The 24,248-nt window shown below is 37.4% G+C and overlaps 1 protein-coding gene and 1 long non-coding RNA gene across 3 annotated transcripts; one reads left to right on the top strand and one right to left on the bottom strand.

The window, feature by feature from the left end:
* Positions 1 to 1,687: 1,687 nt before the first annotated feature.
* GCLM (glutamate-cysteine ligase modifier subunit) lies at positions 1,688 to 23,605 on the bottom strand. Of its 2 annotated transcripts, none has more exons than XM_025996527.2 (7): positions 23,112 to 23,605; positions 18,551 to 18,616; positions 17,127 to 17,211; positions 12,973 to 13,032; positions 11,392 to 11,594; positions 10,120 to 10,234; positions 1,688 to 5,790 (listed from the first exon to the last, which is right to left on the bottom strand). In XM_025996527.2, the coding sequence occupies exons 1-7, from the start codon at positions 23,235 to 23,237 to the stop codon at positions 5,621 to 5,623; spliced, it is 825 nt and encodes a 274-aa protein (XP_025852312.1). In that variant the 5' UTR covers positions 23,238 to 23,605; the 3' UTR covers positions 1,688 to 5,620. The 2 variants fall into 2 exon arrangements, with proteins under 2 accessions (XP_025852312.1, XP_072610690.1); XM_072754589.1 differs by lacking the exon at positions 23,112 to 23,605 and adding an exon at positions 22,492 to 22,647.
* Positions 11,530 to 22,859, top strand: LOC140598374 (uncharacterized). Its single transcript, XR_012000770.1, has 3 exons — positions 11,530 to 11,619; positions 22,411 to 22,509; positions 22,638 to 22,859. It is a non-coding gene; the product is annotated as an uncharacterized lncRNA (long non-coding RNA).
* Positions 23,606 to 24,248: the final 643 nt, after the last annotated feature.

Raw genomic sequence — 24,248 nt, 5'->3', positions numbered from 1 at the left:
TGTCTGAGATTTGTGTTACTGTATATGATTTTTATTGCTGACTAGTATTCCATTGTATGATTACAATACATTTATTCATTCAACTGTTGATAGCATTTGGATGGTTTTCAGTTTTCAGCTATTATGAGTAAAGTGCTGTAAACACATATATATGTCCTTTTTGGACATCTGTTTTTATTTCTCCTGCATAAATACCTCGGAGAATAACTGCTGGGCCTTATGGTAAGTGTACATTGAATTTTGTAAGAAATGCCAAAGTATTATCCATAGTAGTCATACCATTTTACATTCCCTCCAGCAACAGGAGAGTTCTGCTTGCTGCATATCCTTGTCAACACTCAGTACTGTCAGCGTTTTAAAATTGTAGATATTTTGCATTTTAGTGATATTTCCTTGTGGTTTTAAATTGCATTTCCCTGATAACGATCTAAGCATCTTTTAATGTTTTATTGGCTATTCATGTTATCTTTGGTGAAAAATCTGTTCTATTTTTTATTGGGTTGTCTTATGAAATTTTGAGAGTTCTTTATACAATCTTGATAGAAGACCATTATAGACACAATTTATAAAGATTTTCTCTCATTCTATGGGGTGTCTTTTCACTTTGACAGTGTCCTCTGAAGTGCATATTATTTTTTTAAGATCATTTATTCATGAGAGACACACAGAGAGAGGGGCAGAGACATGGGCAGAGGGAGAAGCAGGCTCCATGCAGGGAGCCAGATGTGGGACTCAATCCCAGGACCCCAGATCATGCCCTGAGCCAAAGGCAGACGCTCAGCTGTGAAGCCACCCAGGCATCCCTGAAGTGCAATTTAAAAATAATTTGATTCCTTATTTTTCATCAGAAATATGTAATGGAAATATTTTCCCCCATGTGACTTGTATTTTCACTTCCTTAACAGTGTTTTTTTTTTTTTTTTAAAGATTTTATTTACTTATTCATGATAGACATAGGGGGAGAAAGAGGCAGAGACACAGGCAGAGGGAGAAGCAGGCTCCATGCAGGGAGCCTGATGTGGGACTTGATCCTGGGACTCCAGGATGGTGCCCTGGGCCAAAGGCAGGCGCTAAACCGCTGAGCCACCCAGGGATACCCCCTTAACAGTGTCTTTTGAGGGACAGAAGATTTAAACTTTGATTAAATCCAATTATCAATGTTTTTTGTTGTTGTTGTTATTGTTACCAAAAAGCTTTGCAGCCAGTTTTAATTTTCCTGCTTTGTTCTAATTCGATATACACCAATGTAAGCTGAAATTTTAAACTAAAAAAAAAAAACAAAACAAAAAAAACAAAACTCGACAAAACGATACTAGTTCTGGGGAAGAAAAGAAAATCCAGATTTTCATCAGGAAGCGTATATCTGCTGGAAGTCAATGGAATATTATCTTCAAATTGCTCAGGGAAAGTATTTGGAAACTTAGAATTCTATAATATCAAATGATTATTTAGGATTGAGAACATAGTGAAGACATTTCAGACAAGCAGGACCGTTCTAGGTTTACTGCCCAAAAACCTTCAGTGAAAGAATTACTAATGACATCCTTAAGAAAAAAGCAAATTTAAATGGAATAGAATGCAAGAATCAAAGAGGAAAACTGAGGAAAGAAGGAAAACAGCTGAATCAAAGTAATGCATATTGCAAAACAGGAACCTTTCTAAAATAATGGACCAAAACACACAAAAATCTTGTATGACATTTTATACGTTTATTCATTGCCGAGAGATACATACTAAAGTTTTGTTTGGCTTTTCTGGTAGTGAAACTACATAACAGTCATATTCTGATATATTTGGGAGATTTGGTCAAATTTTAGCCTCTTTTTTATAAGATATTACTTTTCCCACCTCACTCTTGTCTCAACAGAAGCCATTCCCTTCGAACTGTTAAGGGCAAGCTCTTTAAGAAACTTTTCACTGAATTTCTAAAGTTTACATATAAGTTGTTCATCATTCAATAAAAGCTTATTTACAAACAAGGCAAACAAAGGCCTCTGCTGGAATTCCCACTCCTTTCATCCTACTCTAGGCTAATTTCTTCAGGGAAGCCTCCAAGCAGTACATACTCCCTGGCCCCACTTCCATCACCAACAGATGGAGACTTTATTGCTCTTGTTCATGTACAGATCTCTCTTCCCCCCACAACTACTATATGCTCCTTGAAGGCAGAGGTTTTTTATTTGTGTCTATCTGCCAATATCTTACACAGTGGCTGGCATATAGTAGGCATTTAATGAATCTGAATGAATACATGAATAGCTTTATGGTTTGGATCTGTAAAAATTATATTTTCAAATCATACTGAATTTGAGTTCAAATAGGTCAAAATCAATACTCTAGGATGCTTTCAGCTATTCAAACGCAATGAAAATATACAATACACTTTAATTAGATAATTCATAATACTCATAGTATAGGTGAAATTAAAGACATAAATATTAATGCTTTATGCTTTATATTTTGCCTGTATTTTATAATACATCATTAAAGACACATAAAAGTAGAATTATCTAACAAAAACATTTTTCCCTAAGTATTTCTAATTCTGAAAACTATAAAAAATATTAATGAAAGTTATGTTACATAGTTTCCAAAAATAAAGCTGACATATCCCATCATCTTTATGGGAAAATGACAGGTACAAGGTCTGGTACATTATGAAGTTAACTTTAAAAAGTATGTTCAGGATCAGAAGGTGGTATATTTGATTATGAAAACAATGGTTTAAATTCCCATTAAAACAACTTCAAATTTCTGTAAATGTACAACTGGCAAAGAGATGAATTGTCAATCACTTACATTCCCCAGTATTGAAAATGCTAGGCTGAAAAGTTGCAAAGAAAATCCGTTAAAAAATGAGATGTACTTAAATGAGCCTTAGACCTTTATCATTGAAAATTGAGATCCTATTTCAGTTACTACTCGGCTCTGGTAGGGAAAAGTTTGACCATCCACTCAAAATAGAGTAACTTTATTTTCCATTCCACACATAGCTGTTTAAGTGATCTTTGAGAACAGAAAAATTATTAGCTTTTTGTTATTCAATCTAGCACAGGCCATTCCTAAATGGATACTCTATGAGTGTACTGGCACAATGTGGCCTTCAGAATTTACATCATATGAACATATCTTATAAGACACCTTGGTCCTTCTGGTGACTACAGTTTCTTGGATGGGAATTCAAGACAGACTCATCACAGAACAAATTCTAAGTTATGGTATATTGTGTTAATGTAAGGCTCCAGTGTACTTTGGAAATATAATAAACTTATAGTTTCTTTTCATGTTTACTGAAAAAAAAATAAATTCTTTCTGCCTTGAGTCACTGAATACACCTCACCTCAGAAAACATACCTGTTATATACACTGTTGATAACTTAGCTTTCAGCTTTAAACAATTATTTGGTAGTATACTGTTTGTTATTTTATGGCTTTTTAAACATTAAGTCCTTTAATATCTGAAAAGCATTCACTATATTCTGATAGTTCACAAAAAAAAGAGATGTGAACATCAGCTTGAAAAATTGTAAAGCCTTAAAAAAATCAGTTTTTAAAAAAGGCTATTCAATAACAGAAATTAAAGGTACAGAAATGAAACAACTCATTTTGAAGTCCCATACATACATGATCCCCTTCACAAAATGAATCTATAGTCTTGCTTCTTTGTCAGGAGGTGGGGAGAAAGAACACAAAAAAAGCTTCTCTAAAGTTTAGATCAATTAGCAACATAAGTTTATTTTCCCACTTTCAAAATAACCCTTCAAACAATCGAATTTTTTAAGTGTAGGGTTTTAAGAAGCAACAAATGTGATATTAAAGTTCCCTCTTACAATAGTTTGACCAATTAACTGTTAAGGCTTAAATTAAAATAAGCATTTGTTTAAAAACTTATGTTGTATGAAAACATGTTGCACATTTCGAAATAAAAAAGTTAACTATATACATTCAATAATATTGTATACAATTAATATAAAGGCTATATAAGGCTTTAGGAAGCTCTAGGTCTAGTTTTAGCAAGTCAGTCAGCTGATTTGTTACAATTCTAATGATCAAATTATCTGACCAGTAAACTACAAAAGCTTATTTAGGGTAGGAAGAGTCGTGTGTGTGTGCGTGTATTTTAATATTTATTTATTTGAGAGAGAGAGTGCACGGACATGTGAGTGGCGGCAGGGGTGGGGGTGTGGTAGAGAGGGAGAAAGAGAATCCCAAGCCAACTCTGGCACCAAGAGTCAGAGTCCTACACAGGGCTTGATCTCATGACCTGAGCCAAAACCAAGAGTCGGATAATTTAACCGACTGCACCATCGAGGTGGCTCTAGTGTATTTATTTGAATATGGAACCACTTTTCTCTAAGTTGAAAAAACTTGGGCAAAATAGTTTTATATATTAGTTTATTTTTTATAAACCATGTATTAAGACACATGGTTTAAAAGTACTGATTGACATACAAGACATATTTAAAACCTTTTCAAACCATTTGGATTACAGATACAAATTTATAGAACTAAAGAGACCTGCAGTATATATCAAAGGCCATGGCTTATTTTCTCTTTTCTGGTTCTTAAACTAATGAGGAATTATAAGAAATAATCCATAACCTTTTCCAGCTCTAAAGTTTTGATTATATCATTTTGCTTTTAAACAGTTAAGACCATATCTCAAGTTGTCTAGACAGTGTTGGCCCTGAATTAAAGATTATTTTTGCTCGTTTTCTATTTGTCCCTCCAAGTCAGTTATTAGTGAGGAGCAAATATTACATATTTTACTCAACTGATTCTGAATCTCTGCGTCCCCCTGCCCCCCAGAGCCACAGTGCTCAGCACATGGTAAACACTCAATACTTACTGAATATTCTTGAATGAATAGCAAAGTATTAAGAATGGATCAAGTATTAAAAAGAATCTGGAGATGATAATAGTTGCTTTTATAAAACCCCCAAACAATAATTTCAAAGATTCTAGTCTCCTTTTTCGGATTTACTTTGGTTTGTCTTGGAAATAATAGCAAGGAAAATATGGCACAAGAATACAGGATTAAATCATTATAGGTAAACTACAAGCAAGGACAGCTAAGTTTAAGTTTTCATTCATGTATTGAAGAAATGAATTTTACTTAGACTACTAATAGATCCCAGCTACTCCAGTTACTCTGGGATATAATCTTATCAATAACAGAAAAAATATCTTCCAGTATTGCAGTTTTAACAATTGTAATTAAATTGCTTATACTATAGAATAAGAAGCCATTAATTTTTAGAAATAAAAAATATGTATATACATTACCCTGATGCCTAGGCCCAAAATATATCTAACAACAAATTTTCTTGATTTCTATTAGTCATAAAAATAAAGGAAAAATATATTGCAAGTACTTTCTTTATAGACAATTTCAATTAGAAAACAATAGTTTAATGAAAACAATACAGTGGTTCATGTGAGTGAACTGATACGGAGGCAAGAAAAGTATTCAAAATTGGCAGATAACATTGTCAAATATAACTGAAGAATATCTGCCTCCATGACACCATTTACAGCCAGTAACTAATTTTTACACGTCTCAATTTTATCTTATATTCAAGGAAAATACAAGTCAGTAGGTTATGATCCTAAGTCGTAGTTAGGAACCCCTTCTTTTAGCTTGCAAAATGTAGCCTTTTGATTTGATAATTCCTCTACTTTTAACAATGACCGAATATCTCAGTAGCCACAGGGGCACCCACTCGTGTGCTTGAATGTCAGGGATGCTTTCCTGAAGGGCTTCTTGGAAACTGGCTTCAGAAAGCAGTTCTTAAAACAAACACACACACACACACAAAGAAACACCCAGTGTTAAATTAGAAAATAACAGCACTTTACCATGTAGATAAACATTTAAAAGCAACAAAAGAAACACTTCAAAATTGATAAAATATGCTTTCCCTTGATGTGTGCTATGAATCTGAACCAGAATATCAGAAAGATCCAGGCAGTTCTTTAGAAAGTACCCCTGTACCCCAGCCTATTTAATTCATAACCTCTGGTGAGTGGAACCTGCATATTTGTTTCTTGTTCTTTTTGGGAAGATTTCCAGGCAATTCTAATGTAGAGCCAGTGAAAATACAGAAAAGTTACATACAAAGAAGAAAAATGTACCCATAATCCTATCAAGCAGAGATGGATCATTTCCATTGCCATGTATTTCCTTCCAACTTTTTTATGTATCTGTCTTTCCATATATCAAAAACTAAAAATCACGCTGTAGTTACAGCCTAATTTACTTATTTTTTCAACTTATATTATGAATCTTCCCATGTAATTAAATATTCTGTGAAAGTATCATTTTAAGTAATTATCCAGATACTATATTATATATATATATAATATCATCATTTATACATTTCCTCATTGTTGACCAAAAAATTTTAGGTATTTCCTAATAAAAATAATACTGTGCTGAACATCTTTAAAATGCATGCCTGGCTACGGAATGACAAAATCAAAGTATAAGTACATTTTAAAGCTCTGATAGACAGTATATTGCCAATTACTTTCCTTAACAGCTGTATTTTATATTTCCACTAGCAGTTGATAATAGAGTGTCAATCCTACCATATCCTCACAAGTACCAGCAATCATTTAAAAACTCTCTGGCAATGGTTATCTTTTTGTTTTGTTTTGTTTTTTAAAAGATTTCAGGGCAGCCCGGTGGCTCAGTGGTTTAGCGTCCCTTCAGCCTAGGGCGTTATCCTGGAGATCCGGGATTGAGTCCCACATCGGGCTCCCTGCATGGAGCCTGCTTCTCCCTTTGTGTCTCTGCCTCTCTCATGAATAAATAAATAAAATCTTTAAAATAAAGATAAAGATTTTAAATAAAATCTTTTTATTTATTTATTCACCACACACACACACACACACACACACACACACACACACACACAGAGGGAGAGACACAGGCAGAGGGAGAAGCAGGCTCCATGTAGCGAGCCTGATGTGGGACTTGATCCCAGGACCCCGGGATCACACCCTGGGCTGAAGGCAGACGCTCAACCACTGAGCCACCCAGGGGTCCCTATCTTTTTATTTGTATCTTTTTGATGAAATAATTTTCTAATTCCATATTCATGTCCAAGCCCTCTACTCCTGCTCTGATGTACTATTACCCTCCTCACTGCCTCTCCTCCAGCCACAATGGCCTCATACCTGTATCCTGAAATCCTCAAGCACACGCACACTTTTTGAGGCCTTTGAATCAGTTGCTCCCCCTTCCTTGAACACTCTTCTTCCAGATTCTCACAGGGCTCTCACCCTTCTTGTAGGTCTCTGATTAATGTCACGTTAGCAGAGAGGCCTCCCTACTCTGTATAAAACAACCCCTAACCTGGGCACTCTTTTCTCCCTCAGTCAACTTTTCTCCATAGCATAGCATATACCACCATTTATTACATTTAACATTTACCTTACTGTCTATCTCTTCCCAACAAAATATAAATTCCTTGAGGGTTAGAATTTCTCTGACTCCCTATAAGGGACTGAACAAATGCCTGACATATAGTAGGTACTCAAATATCTGTTGAATCACTCAATCAATCTGTAAACATTCTATCAGGGTCAGAAGCAACCAAATAGGGACTAAGTGATCTATACAGTATGATGTGGGAGCACGAAAGGACCCACCTGACCCAAAAGAACTGCTGTGATATTTGAGTAACATCAATAGTAAACTTTCAGTAAATGTTAGCTATTATCATGTGCCAGGCACTTTTCTGAGTACTTAACTTGTATTAACTCCTTTAATCCACATGTTAACCCTATAAGACAGATAATACTCTCTCTTTTCCAGGGGGCAAATGAGGCAGAGAGGTAGATCACTTGCCCAAATTCATGCAGACATTAAGTGGTAGGTTTCATAAATGGAAGGCAAATGTCTCCTTGGGAAAGTAACATGAACATGGATTTATCAGACTTACAGAGAACAGGACCTAGAGGGAATGAGGCATTAGGCAGATCAGATTTAATGGGAGTGAAGGGAGGGTAAAATAAACAAAAAGGGGAAGGCTCTGAGTCAGGATCTCCTACTTCACAATTTCACCCTGGTTGTAGTTAAACTGTTACCACAAATCCTAGGACAAAGAATAATGGAAAATAAACACTTTCTGAAGAATAGGGTAATTTTAGAACAGGGGACTTTAGAACAGGGGACTTAGAAGGGACTTAAAAACAAAGCTACTTTGGATGACAAGTAGATTTAATGTTTTACAACTTGATTGCTTAAAAAATAAAATGTGACACAGAGAGCTATGCTATTCATAAACTTAACTACATACTTTTAAATTAACTATGCGAGCTCTTTAGAATCAGTAAACATGATAAATCTTTTAAGAAAAGAATTGCTTCATTATAGACCAAAGTGAAGAATCACTAATGCAGGATCAACCTATAAATTCTAATTAAAGGGTTTAGTATTAAAATTAGAAAGACATCTAAATGTCAAGTTATGTCAGTAAAACAAAAAATGCCAAAAAAGGATTAAATCTCTCTTCTCATATGTATATGCAATTTATTTTGCCATAACAACGATGCATTAGCACATATTCACATGCCAACATTTAGGTATCATGGAAATAAAATACCAGACACCTTAGTCTTATCCCATTTCCTTTCCTACTAGAAAAAGGAAAGAGTTTTTTTTTTTTTTTAAGTGGGGCCAGAACGGGGTGTAGGCTCATCCATTAGCTGTTGATAATAACTACTGTTGGAAGAGCTGCACATCCTCCCCCTGCCCTGAAACAGATAAATGATATAGTATCTTGCCAACATATGGAAAGTTAGAATTTAAATGATTTATGTTTCCGAATAAATCAGCATAGAAATTCTTTGTTAGATTTTCACTAAAATGACTTTTTTTTTTTTTTAAATGAATCTAATCACTTGTCAAAGTACTTACTGTAGGGAGAAGCAAAAGTCATTATCTCCTACTCTGGTATCATTTAAATGGAAACTGACAAGAAATAAGGTTCTCAGACTGAAATACTACAACGTTTACATCTCAAATCAAAATGATAGTACAGTATTGGGGAGAAAGGCTCCCTATTTAACCAGAACCAAGTCTAAGTTTAAATTTTGCCCTTTGCCAGCTGAGTGACCTTGGCTAGTTTCTTAAATTGTAAGGCTCTATTTTCTCATCAATAAAATGCCTAGTTTCAGCTGTTGTGAGGATTACACATCATCTAAGGCATTTAGCATGATGCCTAGCATTTGAGGAGCAATAACTATTAAAACAACTCCTTTTCCTACAAAACAGTGAAAAAATGAGAATGGGGCAGATTGCTAATAAGTAATGTAACAGCTTAAGTGGTTATCCATAAGCACACTAAAAATAAACTGTGTCAAACCACCAACATAATGCCATCTTTTTAGACATGGAAGTAAAAGCTGCATGTTTTTTACTTACCTCCTCTAGTATTAAACTAGAACTTCTATAAAAATGTTATAGAGATTTAAAACTTTCACATTTCACACTTATAACTACTAAAAATACCATTTCATTTTTTCACTGAAAAAATGAGAATAGGGGAGACTGCTAAATAAAGTATAAAACATTCTTTTCTCAGCTTTCCTACTTATCCCGTAAAATGTTCATAAAACATCATTCTACAGAAGGTGGACAATTCATTCTCATTAATCAAATAATGTTTCTAATTGATGACATAGATCTTGATAGTAATGATTAATAAAATACCTAATCAATTACCTATCTTAAGATGCTCAAATTTCAAAATAAATTTTACCTGCCTCTCTTTCCAGATATTTACCCTCTTTAAATAAGTGGCTGTTTGGTACAATTTTTGCTGTACTATACAAGGTTTTATATGATACTACTTAGAATATCTCAAAAGATCTTTTTTGTGTAGTTTAATATTTATAAACTTCAACAGGCTGTTCAGGAAATGATCCCTTCAATTTTTTTCTGATAGACAAAATAAAGTTTTGTGAAACTAAAGTCATATACATTTCAAACTATTATGAGAAGTTCCAGGTAACATTTATCACTGTATAAAATTAAAAATTAAATTTTAACAAGTAGTTTCTTATAAGATAAAAAGCTCATGATCAATCAAATGAAAATATAAGTCTTACCTTTTGGATCATTATGAGTCAATAGCTGTATGTCAAATTGTTTAGCAAATGCAGTCAAGTCTGGAGGCATCACACAGCAGGAGGCCAAGTTAACTTGGTTACTATTTGGTTTTACCTAGAAGTGAAAAAAATCAGGACACTGCCACTAAGTACTATGAAAAGTAGAAAGCAGTAAAAGAACACAATTTTAGAAAATATGAAAGACTGCATTTCATAGTGCTTAAAGTTCATAAAACATTTTTGTATGAACATATTTGTTAATGTATGCTTTTTCTAACTCATGTCAGTGGTAACGGGGAAAGGAAAGCTCTAGGAAAGGGGAAAAAAGCCAATATAGTGCTACAACCCTTAGAAATTGTCCTGCTACAACTTGCAATATAATACACTTGCCTCAGAAACACAGTTCTAAGTGCAATGGTTCCAGCTCTTAAAGAGGGAATAGGTCCTCAAGGTAAAGGATCAAATAGAAACATAAGAACAGTTAAGGTATAAAATATGGTTATAAATCAGACACATGTTGAAAATGAATTAGATAATTTCTAAAAGTTTCTCTGGTTAATTTACAGATACATTCCAGATCACCCAAGTCTCTCGAGCAGAATCTTAGCTGCATTCTGGCTATCACCAAATCAAAGGGAGAAGGGACAATACTTTCTCTAAAGTCTTCCTGTCCATAAGAAACTGAAAGCTCTGTAAAGGGGAAGGCTGGGGATCAAGTAAAAAGAATAAACAAAAATACAGAAAGTAAAGGTAAAATACTAGTAAGCAAGTTTCCTAATAATATTGTATACTATTAGGCCAGAGAGTGGTGGTGATTAATTTGACACCTATTCCTTATCAAATTCTATGAACCAAAAGTCTTTTATATCTTTAAATAACAGCAAAATATTTGTTACATATATTTCCTTAAGAAATCAGAACCATGACCTAATCATAGAGAAAAATGTAGTATTTTTATCACAAAAGTAAAACCTGAGGAAATAGCCTAAATTCACTTTACTATAATGCTTCAGTACACATTTTAGTGTTTTTGTCACTCCTTTTTTTTTTTTTGTCACTCCTTTTAAGTGAGATTAATATTAAGCTCAATTAGGTATATATTTGAGACAAAAAAGTCCAATGCTTTAGATAAAGCTTGCCTCAAAACTGCCATATTTGGAATAGCCACCCCATCATAAGTGTCCACTATTGCATATGATGCTAAATGATATGTAGCAAAGACTCTAAAAGATAGGCTCCTCCCAGAGTGCTTGTGATTGAGCTGTGCTTTACCTGCGCCCACTGATACAGCTGTTCCAACTGTGTTTTGTCTAGATCAGAGGTACCTATCGCAACAATCTTTTTGCTCTGAACTAAGTTTTCTAATTCCTCCCAGTAAGGCTGCAAATGCTCCAAGGAGAGATTAACTCCATCTTCAATAGGAGGTGAAGCAATGATCACAGAATCCAGCTGTGCAACTCCAAGGACTGAACAGGCTGATGTGAAGGAAAACAAAATATGGTAAGTATTTGTTACATATTAAAAATGAAGATTTCCAACGTCCTTCAAGTATCCCACTAAATTCTGTCCATACAGTTCACTAGTTTTCTAATATAGGTTATTTCATTCAGTTTCATAATTTACCTATCATTTAGAACATTTCCATCTCTTAAAAAGTCTAAGTCACTGTTCATCTACTTGGTCTGTGTGGCGGACAAGTCAGTTTGTTTGACCTGCCTCTTTCCTAGGGACTCAAGCTATGATAGTCCCAGGGAAGAAGGCCTCCTTATTTCCTAGGCCCTAGGAATTTTTTGGTAGCTTCCTTATCTTCATAAAATTCTCTTCTCCAGTTCTACCAGTATCTTGTATGGATGGATGATCACAAGAATTCTGACCTCATGCTTTGTAATTGGTAGTCATGGCAAAGAATAGTCTTGAGACTCTGAAAAATTTATAGTCCTAATTTATATTATACAGGTAGATAATTTCTGTAAAAATAATTGAAAGAGTTTAAGCGATCATTGTTCATTCCACAGTTACATTAACGAGCTAATTATTTAAGTGTTCAACATCTATAATATTGGAATAATGTCTTAAAAGAAAAAATGCTGGGACACCTGGGTGGCTCAGTGGTTGAAGAGCCTGCCTTTGGCTCAGGGCATGATCCTCGGTCCAGGGATCGAGTTTCGCATCAAGCTCTCTACAGGGAGCCTGCTTCTACCCTTGCCTATGTCACTGCCTCTCTCTGTGTCTCTAATGAATAAGACAAATAAAATATTTAAAGAAAGAAAAGAAAAAATGTTGAATAACTGTAATATCACAATAACCTAATCAAGTGTTGAACAAAGATGAAAATGCTTGTTTTGTTGCGGCAGTGGCGTCATGGTGTTTCACCGATAGTCTACAAGGGCTAAGAATACAGTTAAGGAGAATTTTATCTCCAAATGCATAGTTAACAATTAATTATGTCACATCTTTTGCATTTCTCTGACGTATCAAAATACCTACATAAGTCAATATGATCTGACGGAAGCCTTAAGAAATTAGGCTAGAACTTTAGAAAGTAAAATTGGGACGAGCTCATGATTCTTTTTCACCTGGTCCTCAACACAAGATATAACTAATAAACCTACACTAATTTAAAGTTCATTATGGGGGCAGCCCTGGTGGCTCAGCGGTTTAGTGCCACCTTCAGCTAGGGCTGTGATCCTGGAGACCCAGGATTGAGTCCCACATTGGGCTCCCCGCATGGAGCCTGCTTCTCCCTCTGCCTGTATCTCTGCCTCTCTCGCTGTGTCTCTCATGAATAAATAAATAAAATATAAAAAAAAAATAAAGTTCATTATGAACATACACAGTTAAATTTTTGCTTACCCATATCAACTGCATTTCTTGTTGATGATGAAGAGTTTGATCCTACAATGAACAGTTTTGCTGGGTAACAAAAGAAAATAAAATTGATTACTACATTTGGGTAAACATTCTACTACACAGTATTAACACTGCCAACAATACAAAGATGACAGAGAATCCTGAATTATTTTTCTATTCCTAATCACATAATTTTATAGTTTTAATTTTTAAAACATGAAAGAACATTTCCATTGTAATTTTTAAACTATATGCTAGTTGCCAAAAAATATCCACTTGTCAAAGAAACAAATATTAATTTTCCATTGTTAGAAGGCAGGTCACATAAATATACAAACTTAAATTGCTTGTAATTCATTTTTATGAATTAAATATTAATTGAACATATTATATACATTCTCCAATAAACTAAAATCAATAAAAGGCTAGGTTAAACTTGCTTATAATGGGGGGGAAAATGAAAAAACCTCCATGATCCCATCTTTCTAATACAATCATTTTAAGTTTTAGACATTAGCTTCCAGCTTTTGATCATATGAAGATAGATAACATTTATTCCACTTCTATTTAGTTTGCCTTTATGTAATATATTTTTTTACATCTTTATGAAGTAATTCTCTTAAAATTTTATCATAAATACATTCACTCTAAAAATGAGAAAAAACAAGGGAAGGGGTGGGGGATGGGGTAACTGGTTATGGACATTAAGGCGGGACATGATGTAACAAGCACTGGGTATTAAATAAGACTGATGAATCAATTAACTCTACTGCTGAAACTAATAATACATTATATATTGATTAGTTGAATTTAAATTTAAAAAATAGAAATGAGAAAAACCCAAGAGCAGAAAGACTAAAAAAAAAAAAATTGCCAAGTCTCATCACTGAAAGCATTCACTCTTTAGATTTTTGTATATTCTATTTTTTTAAAAAAGATTTTATTTATTGGGGATCCCTGGATGGCTCAGCAGTTTAGCGCCTGCCTTTGGCCCAGGGCGTGATCCTGGAATCCCAGGATCGAGTCCCACGTCAGGCTCCCGGCATGGAGCCTGCTTCTCCCACCTCCTGTGTCTCTGCCTGTCTATAATAAATAAATAAAATAAATAAATAAATAAATAAATCTTTAAAATAGAAAGATTTTATTTATTTAATCATGAAAGACAGAGAGAGAGAGAGAGAGAGAGAGAGAGAGAGGGAGGCAGAGGCACAGGGAGAAGCAGGCTTCATGCAAGGAGCCCGAGGTGGGACTCGATTCCGGGTATCCAGGATCACGCCCTGGGCTGAAGGTGGCGCTAAACCGCTGAGCCACCAGGGCTGCTCTTGTATACTCTATTTTATTTATTTTATTTTATTGTATACTCTATTTTAATGAATACTTTTAGATATTCATTTTTAATGGCTGAACATTATTCTATAATTTTGATAGGTTATAACTCAAATGATTTCCTACTTTTTGAACATTTACATTAGTTCCAGTTTTTTGTTATCACATACAATGCTAAAATAAACATCTTGGTAACTTTGCTCAACTTTCTGCTGAAGCATTTCCTAAGGACAAATTGTTAAAAATGTGTATATGAGTCAAAGGGTATGATCTTTTTTGTGAATTTTGTTTTTTTTTAAGATTTTATTTATTTGAGAGAGAGCGCAAGAGTGGGAGGAGAGGCAGAGGAAGATGGAGAGGCAGACTCCTCCTTGAGCACAGCCAGAAATGGGGCTTGATCTCAGGACCCTGAGATCATGACCTAAGCTGAAATCAGACACTTAACTGACGGAGCCACCCAGGCACCCTGAATCTTGTTCTTATTTACTTCCTACTTCTATATAAAAGATTTGTACCAGTTTCCCAACTAAAAATTAAGAATTGCTCTCCTAACAATATAGGACACTATCAAAAACTATATGTTTTTGCTAATTTAGTAGATGTAATATACACCTGTCCAGGAGTGCATTAATTGGCATTTCTTTGGTTACCAGGTAAACTAAGTAGTTTTCCATAAGATTGAGGCTTTGACTTGATTCAAACTCAAATTTATTTGTAAAGATTCACTTCATGGTGAATTCATTGTTCAAAATCTAAATTTATTCAATAGAGTAGTAGGAGAGAAAATCAGAAAAGGGAATGGAGAGAAAAGAGGGCTAATGAAATCACTCTATGTGAATTTCCTGGTATTCAATAAATAAAACAAATTTACCTTGTATATTTATTTGTCCTTTCCTTTTTACTGTTAGATAATCTTCCTAAAGCATTGATTTCCTTATGCTACTTCCCTATTTAAAAGTCATCGCCACTCCCCTGCCAGGTGAGAGTTAATCTTCACTACTTTAATCCACCCATAGCTCCCGTAATTATACTCCATGAAAACTCCTCCTATCATTTATCCCTCTGGCCATGAATTTGTGCCATTTAAAATGGTCTCCTTTCTCTGAAAGAGGAGGCATTTTTAGATAGGTAGAGAAAAGAAAGCTCTTCATATGGGGAGAATTTTGATACCTATAAATAATCTCAAGCCCTGGGGCACCTGGGTGGCTCAGTGGCTGAGCATCTGCCTTTGGCTCAGGTTGGGATCCAGGGGTCCTGGGATGGGAGTCCTGCATTGGGCTCCCTGCAGGGAGCCTGTTTCTTCCTCTGCCTATGTCTCTGCCTCTCTCTCTCTCTCTCTCTCTCTCTCTCTCTCTCTCTGTGTCTCTCATGAATAAATAAATAAAATTTTTTTTTTTTTTAAATAAAATCTTTAAAAAAAAGTCTCAAGCCCTCTAGGAACTGAGGAGAACCTGTAAAAGCTCCAAGATAGGTCTAAACCATGAAAAATTACAATCAACCACAGAGAAGAGATTGCTTTTACTTCCTTTCCAACACAAATAGCAATGTGAAATTAATAGAAAGAGATGGGTTTTGGAGTCAGGCATACCTGGATGGATTCCTGGTTTAACCACTTGCTAGTTATATGACAACTTTCAAGTTGTTTAACGTCACTTATGCAATGGGAATAGGTATACCTACCTTATACAATTGTTTTGACAATCATGTAAGTAATATAACCAAAATGTGCTACGTACAGTGCCTGGTATAAAACAAGGCTCAATAAATGGTAGTTACTGAGTCAAAAAACAATGCCCTATCTCATCTTACATGTCCACCCTAATAAAAAATAATCACAACCACAAATGGTAATAAATAATAGCTACTTAGCCCTTCATTTTTTATATTTTAAAAAGATTTTATTTATTTATTCAAGAGGGACACACAGAGAGAGGCAGAGACATAGGCAGAGAGACAAGCAGGCTCTTCGCAGGAGCCCCATGCAGAACTCAATCCTGGATCCTGGGATCACACCCTGAGCCGAAGGCAGACGCACAACCACTGAGCCACCCAGGCGTCCCAGCACTTCACTTTTTGCCAAGCACTGTTATGTGCTTTTTTGGTTATTTCATCTAATTTACAAAGAAGCCCATTAAACAGATGCATCCCTATTTTATAGATGAAAAAATAGGGCTCAGAGAGACTAAATAACTTGTTAGTCCAAGATTATACCAGTCAGTAATCTGCATACCAAGCAATTTTGATCTAGCTAAATTCAAGCTTTTAATGACTGTGCTATGCTGACTGTAAGCTGAGGGCAAGAACTGTCCTTTTTTTTTTTTTTTTCCATTCCTTGAACTTAGCATGGTCTCTGGAAAATATGCACTCGATACATTTGTTGAATGGGTGCAACATGTATTTTAATTCCTTTTCATACAACTTGTTGCCCAGACTTGTGTCTACACTTCCTGGTGATTTCAGCCATTGCTCAACAGTGTTCCACCAGGAAGAGAGAGCCTATGCTCACTTTGGATAGACACAGCTCTTAAGCCTTCCCTTTATTCTTTCCATTTTCTCCAACTTAATATTCCTGAAGTCTGACATAGAAGTTAATGAGACCTTCCTGAAGAATGGCAAGGCGAAGTCCTTTTCTGATTCCACTTAAGTGCCAAACCTGACCTCCTATAACTTCTTCTTGGAGTTATATTATGCTTAAAAAAGAATCTATTGCTCACACTTAGTGACTGAGTCACTTATTACCAGAAGCAAAGAAAGGCTTATTCCCATGCCTGACAAAACCTCACTATCACTTCCACTGTATAACAAAATAAATTATAAAGGCTGGACTTTACCAGAAACTTTCATCTCTTCTCTTTCATCAGGGTTGATCTTTTCTACTGCATGAGATACAGTACATTCCAAGACATCTGGAAATTCCTACAAAAACACATGATGTTTACAATAAATACAAAATTAATGTTTTTTTAAAAAAATTAATGTTTTTGATAAGCTATATATTTTTCTACTGTCCATAATGCCCTTTAGAAAGAGAACCAAAACAAAACAAAACAAAACAACGAAACAGAGAACCATAACGTAACAGATACCTAACATCTGGATGGGCTGCATAAGGTTTATAAAGTCCTGAAAGAAAGATAAAATGCTGTGTATGTGTATCCATTTTCTGGGAAAAAGTATCTCATTCTGATCAGGTACTCGAGGAATGCATGATCAAAAAACCCTAAACAAATGGTAGCGGTGGGAGCATGGGAGCAGCCGCGAGGAGTTCGAACCACCAACACAGCACAAATTTTGGTTAAAAATGAAACCAATGAAAAACAGCAAATATTTACTCATTCTGCATAATGACATCCTAAAAATTTATTAATCACAAACATTTTAAACCAAGAGCTTTTTTTCTGAGTGCAATAAAAAGGTAAAGGCAATTCTAACATAATAATTTACAAGAAAAATGGTAAAATGTTAGTACATGTAAATCAGAAATATATTAACTCACAAGATTAAAACAAAGTAAACAATGAGGCATTTCCCACAATTCTTGAGCATATTACAATGCCTGGCACATAACAAGGGCTTAGTAAGTGTTTATCAGTCATGCATAGAGGCAAATGTCATTTCAGAGAAACAGAGACTGAAAGAAGACATTAATCAACATCTGCCTAACAGCTATAGAGTTTAAACTTGCAGAATGCCCACAGCAACAACTGTTTCTGGCACATGTCCTCTTCCGTAGTCTTAAAGTAGTCTATGTAATTTTTATGAGCTTTTGGCTGAGTTGGATTCCAAAGAATGGTTTGCAGACAGGTGGTCTGTATATTAATATTTTTTTGTATATTAATATTTATAACAGTCCTTTATTAACATTTAATGAAATACCCAGTGTTCCATTTGAAACTGACATTAAAAAATTTTTAGTGACCATATTTACTCTACCTAACAACCAAAACTGTTCAATAATTATTCCTTTACTAGACTAAATATAAACTGGAACAAAATATGCTGTGAATAAACTGTGGTGGGAATTTAACAGAGAGAATCATGGTGTCTAGTCTAGTTGAAGAGTTGGTAACACATCCTGGATTTTCTGTTTTATGCTTAAGCATACTGGGTCAGTCAACCATCTCAGTAAATCAGCCACAAGGAGTTTTATGCTAATTGCCTATTTGACTTCCCTGTCAAAACTGGGGAAATTAATTTCCTGCTTACTGCACTTTGCTTTTGACCTGCATGATTTCTTCATTCACATTTTACTCACCCTGACCAAATCAGGGCTGATTTGGGAACTCCACTCATTCAAGGTCTTTTGGATGCAATCTCGAAGCTGTAAAAGGAATGCATTTCGAAACTGTTAATCAAGCTCTATACACTTTTCTGTACTTCTACAATAAGAATATATTAGTTTGGTAGGTTGGAAAAAGATGTCAATAGGAAAAGCCATAAAAAACAAAATTTTAGTTCTACACGGTTTTTCTTTTCTTCAACAAAGACATGTTTAGATCTGTTTTTATCTTAATATGTTAATGTAAACAGTAATCTATTTTTAAAGTGTTTTTGTAAACAATGAAAGTTTAGTAAGCCTTTGAGACATAAAAGCATTCACAAAGAAACAAAAAGAAAATTTTCAAGAACAAGTTTATAAATAGAGGAACAGGAGTTCAAGTCCAAGGAGTCTGACTAAAATTAGTATTAACCACTATGAGAAAATCCTCAAAGATGAACAAATGAGCCAGAGAAACTCCATCATTCACTTGTCCTGTTCATTAAAAATTCCAGTTCCTGAGCCCCATTCTAGACCTGCTCACTCACTCTCAGGGCAGAAGTTGCATTTAACAAGCATTCCAAGGAATCAACATGTAAGGTCTGAAAACTACCATAGTCATATCTTATACAAGTCAACTTGCATAATGCCAGCCTACATGACATTTCTTACCACTTAGGTATACCTCCAACCGGTCTTCAATGTTTTCTTATATAAACAAAATTTATTTACATCAACATTATAGTATGTTGTAAATCTGTTAAAGTGTTAATGGATTTTTCATCCCTCATGTTGGTGTATTTCAAACTTGTCTAATATGCTCCAAAGTTAAGACATACATACATTCACAAAGTAAGGACTTAAATACATTTGACAGAACAAAAAACTTATAAAACAATATGTCCACTACATGCTAGGTACTCTCATGGCTTCTATTAATTAGACAAAAACATGCTGTCCTATGGCTCACCAAACTGATTTACGATCACTAATGGGCAACACTAGCAATTTAAAATCACCATCTTATAAAAATTCAAGGACACAGTGCTTTGCATTCTGTGGGCAATCAATGAAAAAATAAATGAGTAACTGGAAGTCCCTAAACTGCAATAACAGAGGCTAAACTTCTGAACTCAGTGATCTATGATTGTTTATGATAAAAACTAACACAAGTATTTTATTGCTTTTATCTTAGTACACATAACAAGGGACAACTGCTTTATTAATTTAAGAGCTCAGAGTATCTTTCTTAAGCTTCACAATCCACAACAAAAGCTTATGTGCTATCCTCAGTAGTCCACATGAACTCAATTTACAAGGTCTATATCTTCATGGAAAATATATTTACAACTAAATTTAAGATACTAAATAAAAATTAGTTGATAATTATTCCGGACAGAATTTCAAGTCAATATTCTTTTCAAAATTAGTAAAAGTTGGGGCAGCAGGAACGATTAGAAGTTAACAATTCTATCAGGAGTACTTTCTTTGGTTCAAATCATGGGAGAATTTTTAAGATATTTTCCTCTGAAAGGATGGCTGGCTCATGTGCATACTTAAGGCTTTCCTGATAAAAAGCCCAATTCAGGAAGGTAAGTATATTTTCAGAGTATTCACTTCCTTCTTGAAACCATTTCTTTAATCTTGGATTCTGCAAAATGTCAGGACAAATCACAGGACAATGAGAAATTCATGAACTATTATCACAATGTTACAATGAGAAATTCATGGACTATTATCACAAACCTAATGATTTCTAATCTTCTTACATGTTATCTATATTGATTGAACATTAAACTTGTATTTTTTTGGTTCTCTGCTCTCTTCATTCTTATATATGCATAGGATCACTGAAGATAAGTATCATCATAATGTAGTGCATCATTAGATCTGGAGTTGTATGAGAGTTTTTTTTTTTTTTTTTTTTGTATGAGAGTTTTAAATATACTACATGATTCATCTGGCCAAATAAGCTTACAACAAAGAACTGAGCAAAACAGTCCTATAATGGCTCACTTAAAAAGTAAGATTTGATTTCATAAAATTCCAGTGAAAAAAATTTTTAAGGATAATAGAATTTAAAAAACAAACACATTAGAACTAGAAGAGACCTTTTAGGAAACTTAATCTAACTCTCTACTCAATGTGTAAATTTTCTTTTTTAAATATTTTTTTATTCATGAGAGACAGAGAGAGGCAGACACAGGCAGAGTTGGAAAAGCAGGCTCTTCTCAGGGAGCCCAATGCAGGACTTGATCCCAGACCCCAGGATCACGCCTTGAGCCAAAGGCATATGCTCAACTGCTGAGCCACCCAGGCATCCCTAAATTTTCTTAATAATGAGTGATTTATTTAGTTTCTTTATGAGGTTAACTGTTTCAAATAGCATATTCCAATTTGGAGCTCTATTTGTTACAAAGTTGTTTCTTTTTTTCTTTTTTTCAACACAGAATTAAAACCTGTCTCTCCTAAACTGTCCTAATTTCCTATGATTTGCTGCCGTATCTTCAAATTTTCCTTAAATGTTTTCTAGCTTATTTTTGTCCCTCTTATGCAGCACCCCCCCGCCAAAAGAAACCTAGAATTAGTCCTTTGAACAATGTTTTTCAAACTGTGGAGTGTGACTCATTATATTAAGAAATAGTTTTTAAAAATTAAAATAGGATAGGAACAGAATACACAGTATACACTAAAGATTGGTATCTTTATAAAATCTTTGAGAGATAAATTAACAGCTTTAGTAAAGTACAGACACAAAATTCACTCATTTTATGTGCACAATTCAATGATTTTTGGAGTGTGTGCAGTTTTACAGAGTTGTGCAGCCATCACCACAATCCAACTTTAGAACATCACCATGTGCCCACTAGCAGTCACTACCTATTCTTATCCCCAGCCAAAGGCAATCACTCATCCTACTTTCCGTCCTTATGGACTATGAACTAGATTGCAAAAGGTAAAATTGCTTACTGGGTTTGCAGTCAAGAAACTTTGAAGGTCACTACTTTAGAGTGTGTTGTAGTGAAACAAGACAGCAAAACTTTCACCAAATATTGTCAATATACATGGAAAATGGTGTATTGAACCAGCAGCTCTGGGAGGAAACTGAAGGAATTGAGAAAATATTTATAATATAAATATTTATAATATAAATATAATATATATATAATATAAACTGAGAAATATTTATTTGGGGGAAAAATAGTCCAAGTGGGGTGGTTTAAACAAAAAAAGGTAGACATACTGAGATGGATGGAGCCTGGTCACAGAATGTGATACAGATTTCGGCTCCTATTAAAGTCACAACCAAAGAATTCTCATCTGGTGGGTGCTCACTCCCCACCCCAGGCCTGGGCACAGGCCCAGAGCATACTCAGAGGGATGCCAGTGCTGCTGCAAAGCCCATCACCAACATGAAAGAGCAAAAACGGGCAGCCTGGGTGGCCCAGTGGTTTAGCGCCGTCTTCAGCCCAGGGCCTGATCCTGGAGACCTGGGATCCAGTTCCATGTCGGGCTCCCTGCATGGAGCCTGCTTCTCCCTCTGCCTGTGTGTGTGTCTCTCTCTCTCGAATAAATAAATAAAATCTTAAAAAAAAAAAAGAGAAAGAAAGAAAGAAAGAAAGAAAGAAAGAAAGAAAGAAAGAAAGAGAAAGAAAGAAAAGAAAGAAAGAAAGAAAGAAAGAAAGAAAGAAAGAAAGAAAGAAAGAAAAAACTGCCTAGGAATACAGTACAGCTGATATCGTAATACGGCACAGGATATTTTTCTTTCAATCAAGATTTCTTTAAAATTCTGGTATATAGGGAGATATATGCCTGCAAGGTGAGCGTTCTCCTGTTTTATCTCTGATTCCTCCCAGTGAGTTGATGAGGACCTTATCACCATCCAGCTTCGAAGTTGCCCAAACAAGACTCAGAGAAAGGAACTTTCCCAAACTCACGCAGCTCCTCGACGAAAGGTGAGTTTTCATTTACTGTTATTTTTCAACACCGAAAGCATCCCATGCCGCCTGAGGCCTCCGCAGCTACCTGGGCACACTGTCCACTGAGGGATGACCAGCTATGGACCGAATATGTATCATTCCAGATTCATCACTGCCACTCCAAGCTAGTGATTAGTCTCCGGATAAACCGAGGCAGGTTAATCTTCAGCCAGAAAAATACATACCTTACTCCGAAGGCGAATTTGAGCCTTGAGTCATGTGCCTCACAGCCACAGAGAAACTACTGTTAACAGCCTCGGAGCTAAGTGGATTATTGCTACTACCTTCACCTGCACCCTGGAGAAGCGAATCTAAACTGTGTTCACCTGGCCGCGGTGGGGGGGGGGGGGGTGGAAGGGGGCGAGAGCTGGGGCGGAGGGGTGGGAGCGAGGGGCTGGTCCTCCCTGCACCCCCTCCCCTCCCCCGGCCCCAAGAGGGGTCCAGCGAGTTGTGCTGCCGGCCGGGAGCACTGGCCGAGGCATCCTCGGGGTGAAGTTGCACCTGCGACTGTTTTAGGACGCGCGCCCCCCGCGCCCTCCCCGCGCCGCGGCCTGCCCCGGGGGCCCCGCGTCTCTCACCTCCTCGCTGTGTGTGGACGGGCACTTCTTGCGCAGGCGACCCCAGTTCAGCAGGTTGCCCGTCTGCAGGTGCAGGGTGCGGGCCCGCGCCAGCAGCGCCCCGGCTGCGCGGGGGTCGGTGCCCATGGCAGCGGCCGACGGAGGGCGGCCGGGCGGCGCCGGGGCCGCGGGCCGGGAGGAGGCCGGAGAGCCGGGCGCGAGGCCGCCCGCCCCACGCGGCGGGACCTCAGCCCGCGCTCGGGGCCGAGGAGGCCGGACGGCGGCGCAGCGGCGGCCCGGGGAGGGCGCGCTGGCGGCGGCGGCGGCGGCGGCTGCTGCTCCTGCGGCCGCCGCCGGAGAGTTGACTCCCGACTGGAGGGACCGTTTCCTGGAAGACAATGACTAAGCAGAAATCGCGGCTGAGAAAGTGCTTGGTAACCGTTACCCGTCCCGCGGCGGGGCCGGGCGGGGCGGGGCGGCGACAGGGCTGCGGGACGCCCGCCCGCGGGTGACTGGCCCTCGGCCTGCGGCGGGCGTGGCGCCGGGCGGCGGGCGGGCGGGCGCGCGCGGCGGAGCGGGCGCGGGGGCGGGGCCGGGCTGATCGGGGGGCGGGGCGGGGCCGGGGGCGGGGCTGACCGGGGGCGGGGCCGGGGCTGATCGGGGGCGGGGCTCCTGCCTGCGCCTGCGCCCGCGCCACCCGGTCGCCCGCCGCGCTCGCGCTCTCGCCTCCCAGCCAATGGGCGGCCGCGCCGCTGCGCTCCTGCCGCACCTCTTTAAAAAGACCGCGAGCGCCGCTGCCGAGGCTTTGAACGACCAGCGGGTTCGAGTTCCCCCGGGCGGGAGTGAAGGCTAAGTGCCCCCTCATCGCTTTTCTACCGCCCTAGTTCCCCTTTCTCAAGGTCCCCGCCCGCCCCGAGCTGCGCGCTGTTCTCCCTCCCCACGGGGTCTAGTGAGTCGCACCGCTTGCTGCACAGGGAGGCCCTCGAGTGAGACTCGGTCTTGGCCTCCGACAGGCTAAAACTCGAGGACCCAAGGCGACGCCTGAGCGTGCGAGAGAGCGTGTTAGGGCAGTTTGCACATGAGTTCAGGTTAGAGAGCCCTTCATCCGGTGGAGCCGGGGGAGACTTTCATCAGCCCCTCCCTTAGAGACCCTTGTGG

This window comes from Vulpes vulpes, chromosome 3, assembly GCF_048418805.1.
Source record: "Vulpes vulpes isolate BD-2025 chromosome 3, VulVul3, whole genome shotgun sequence".
Classification (NCBI taxonomy): Eukaryota; Metazoa; Chordata; class Mammalia; order Carnivora; family Canidae; genus Vulpes; species Vulpes vulpes.
The sequence above is the reverse complement of the archived record's forward strand: the minus strand, read 5'-3'. Positions and strand labels throughout refer to the sequence as shown.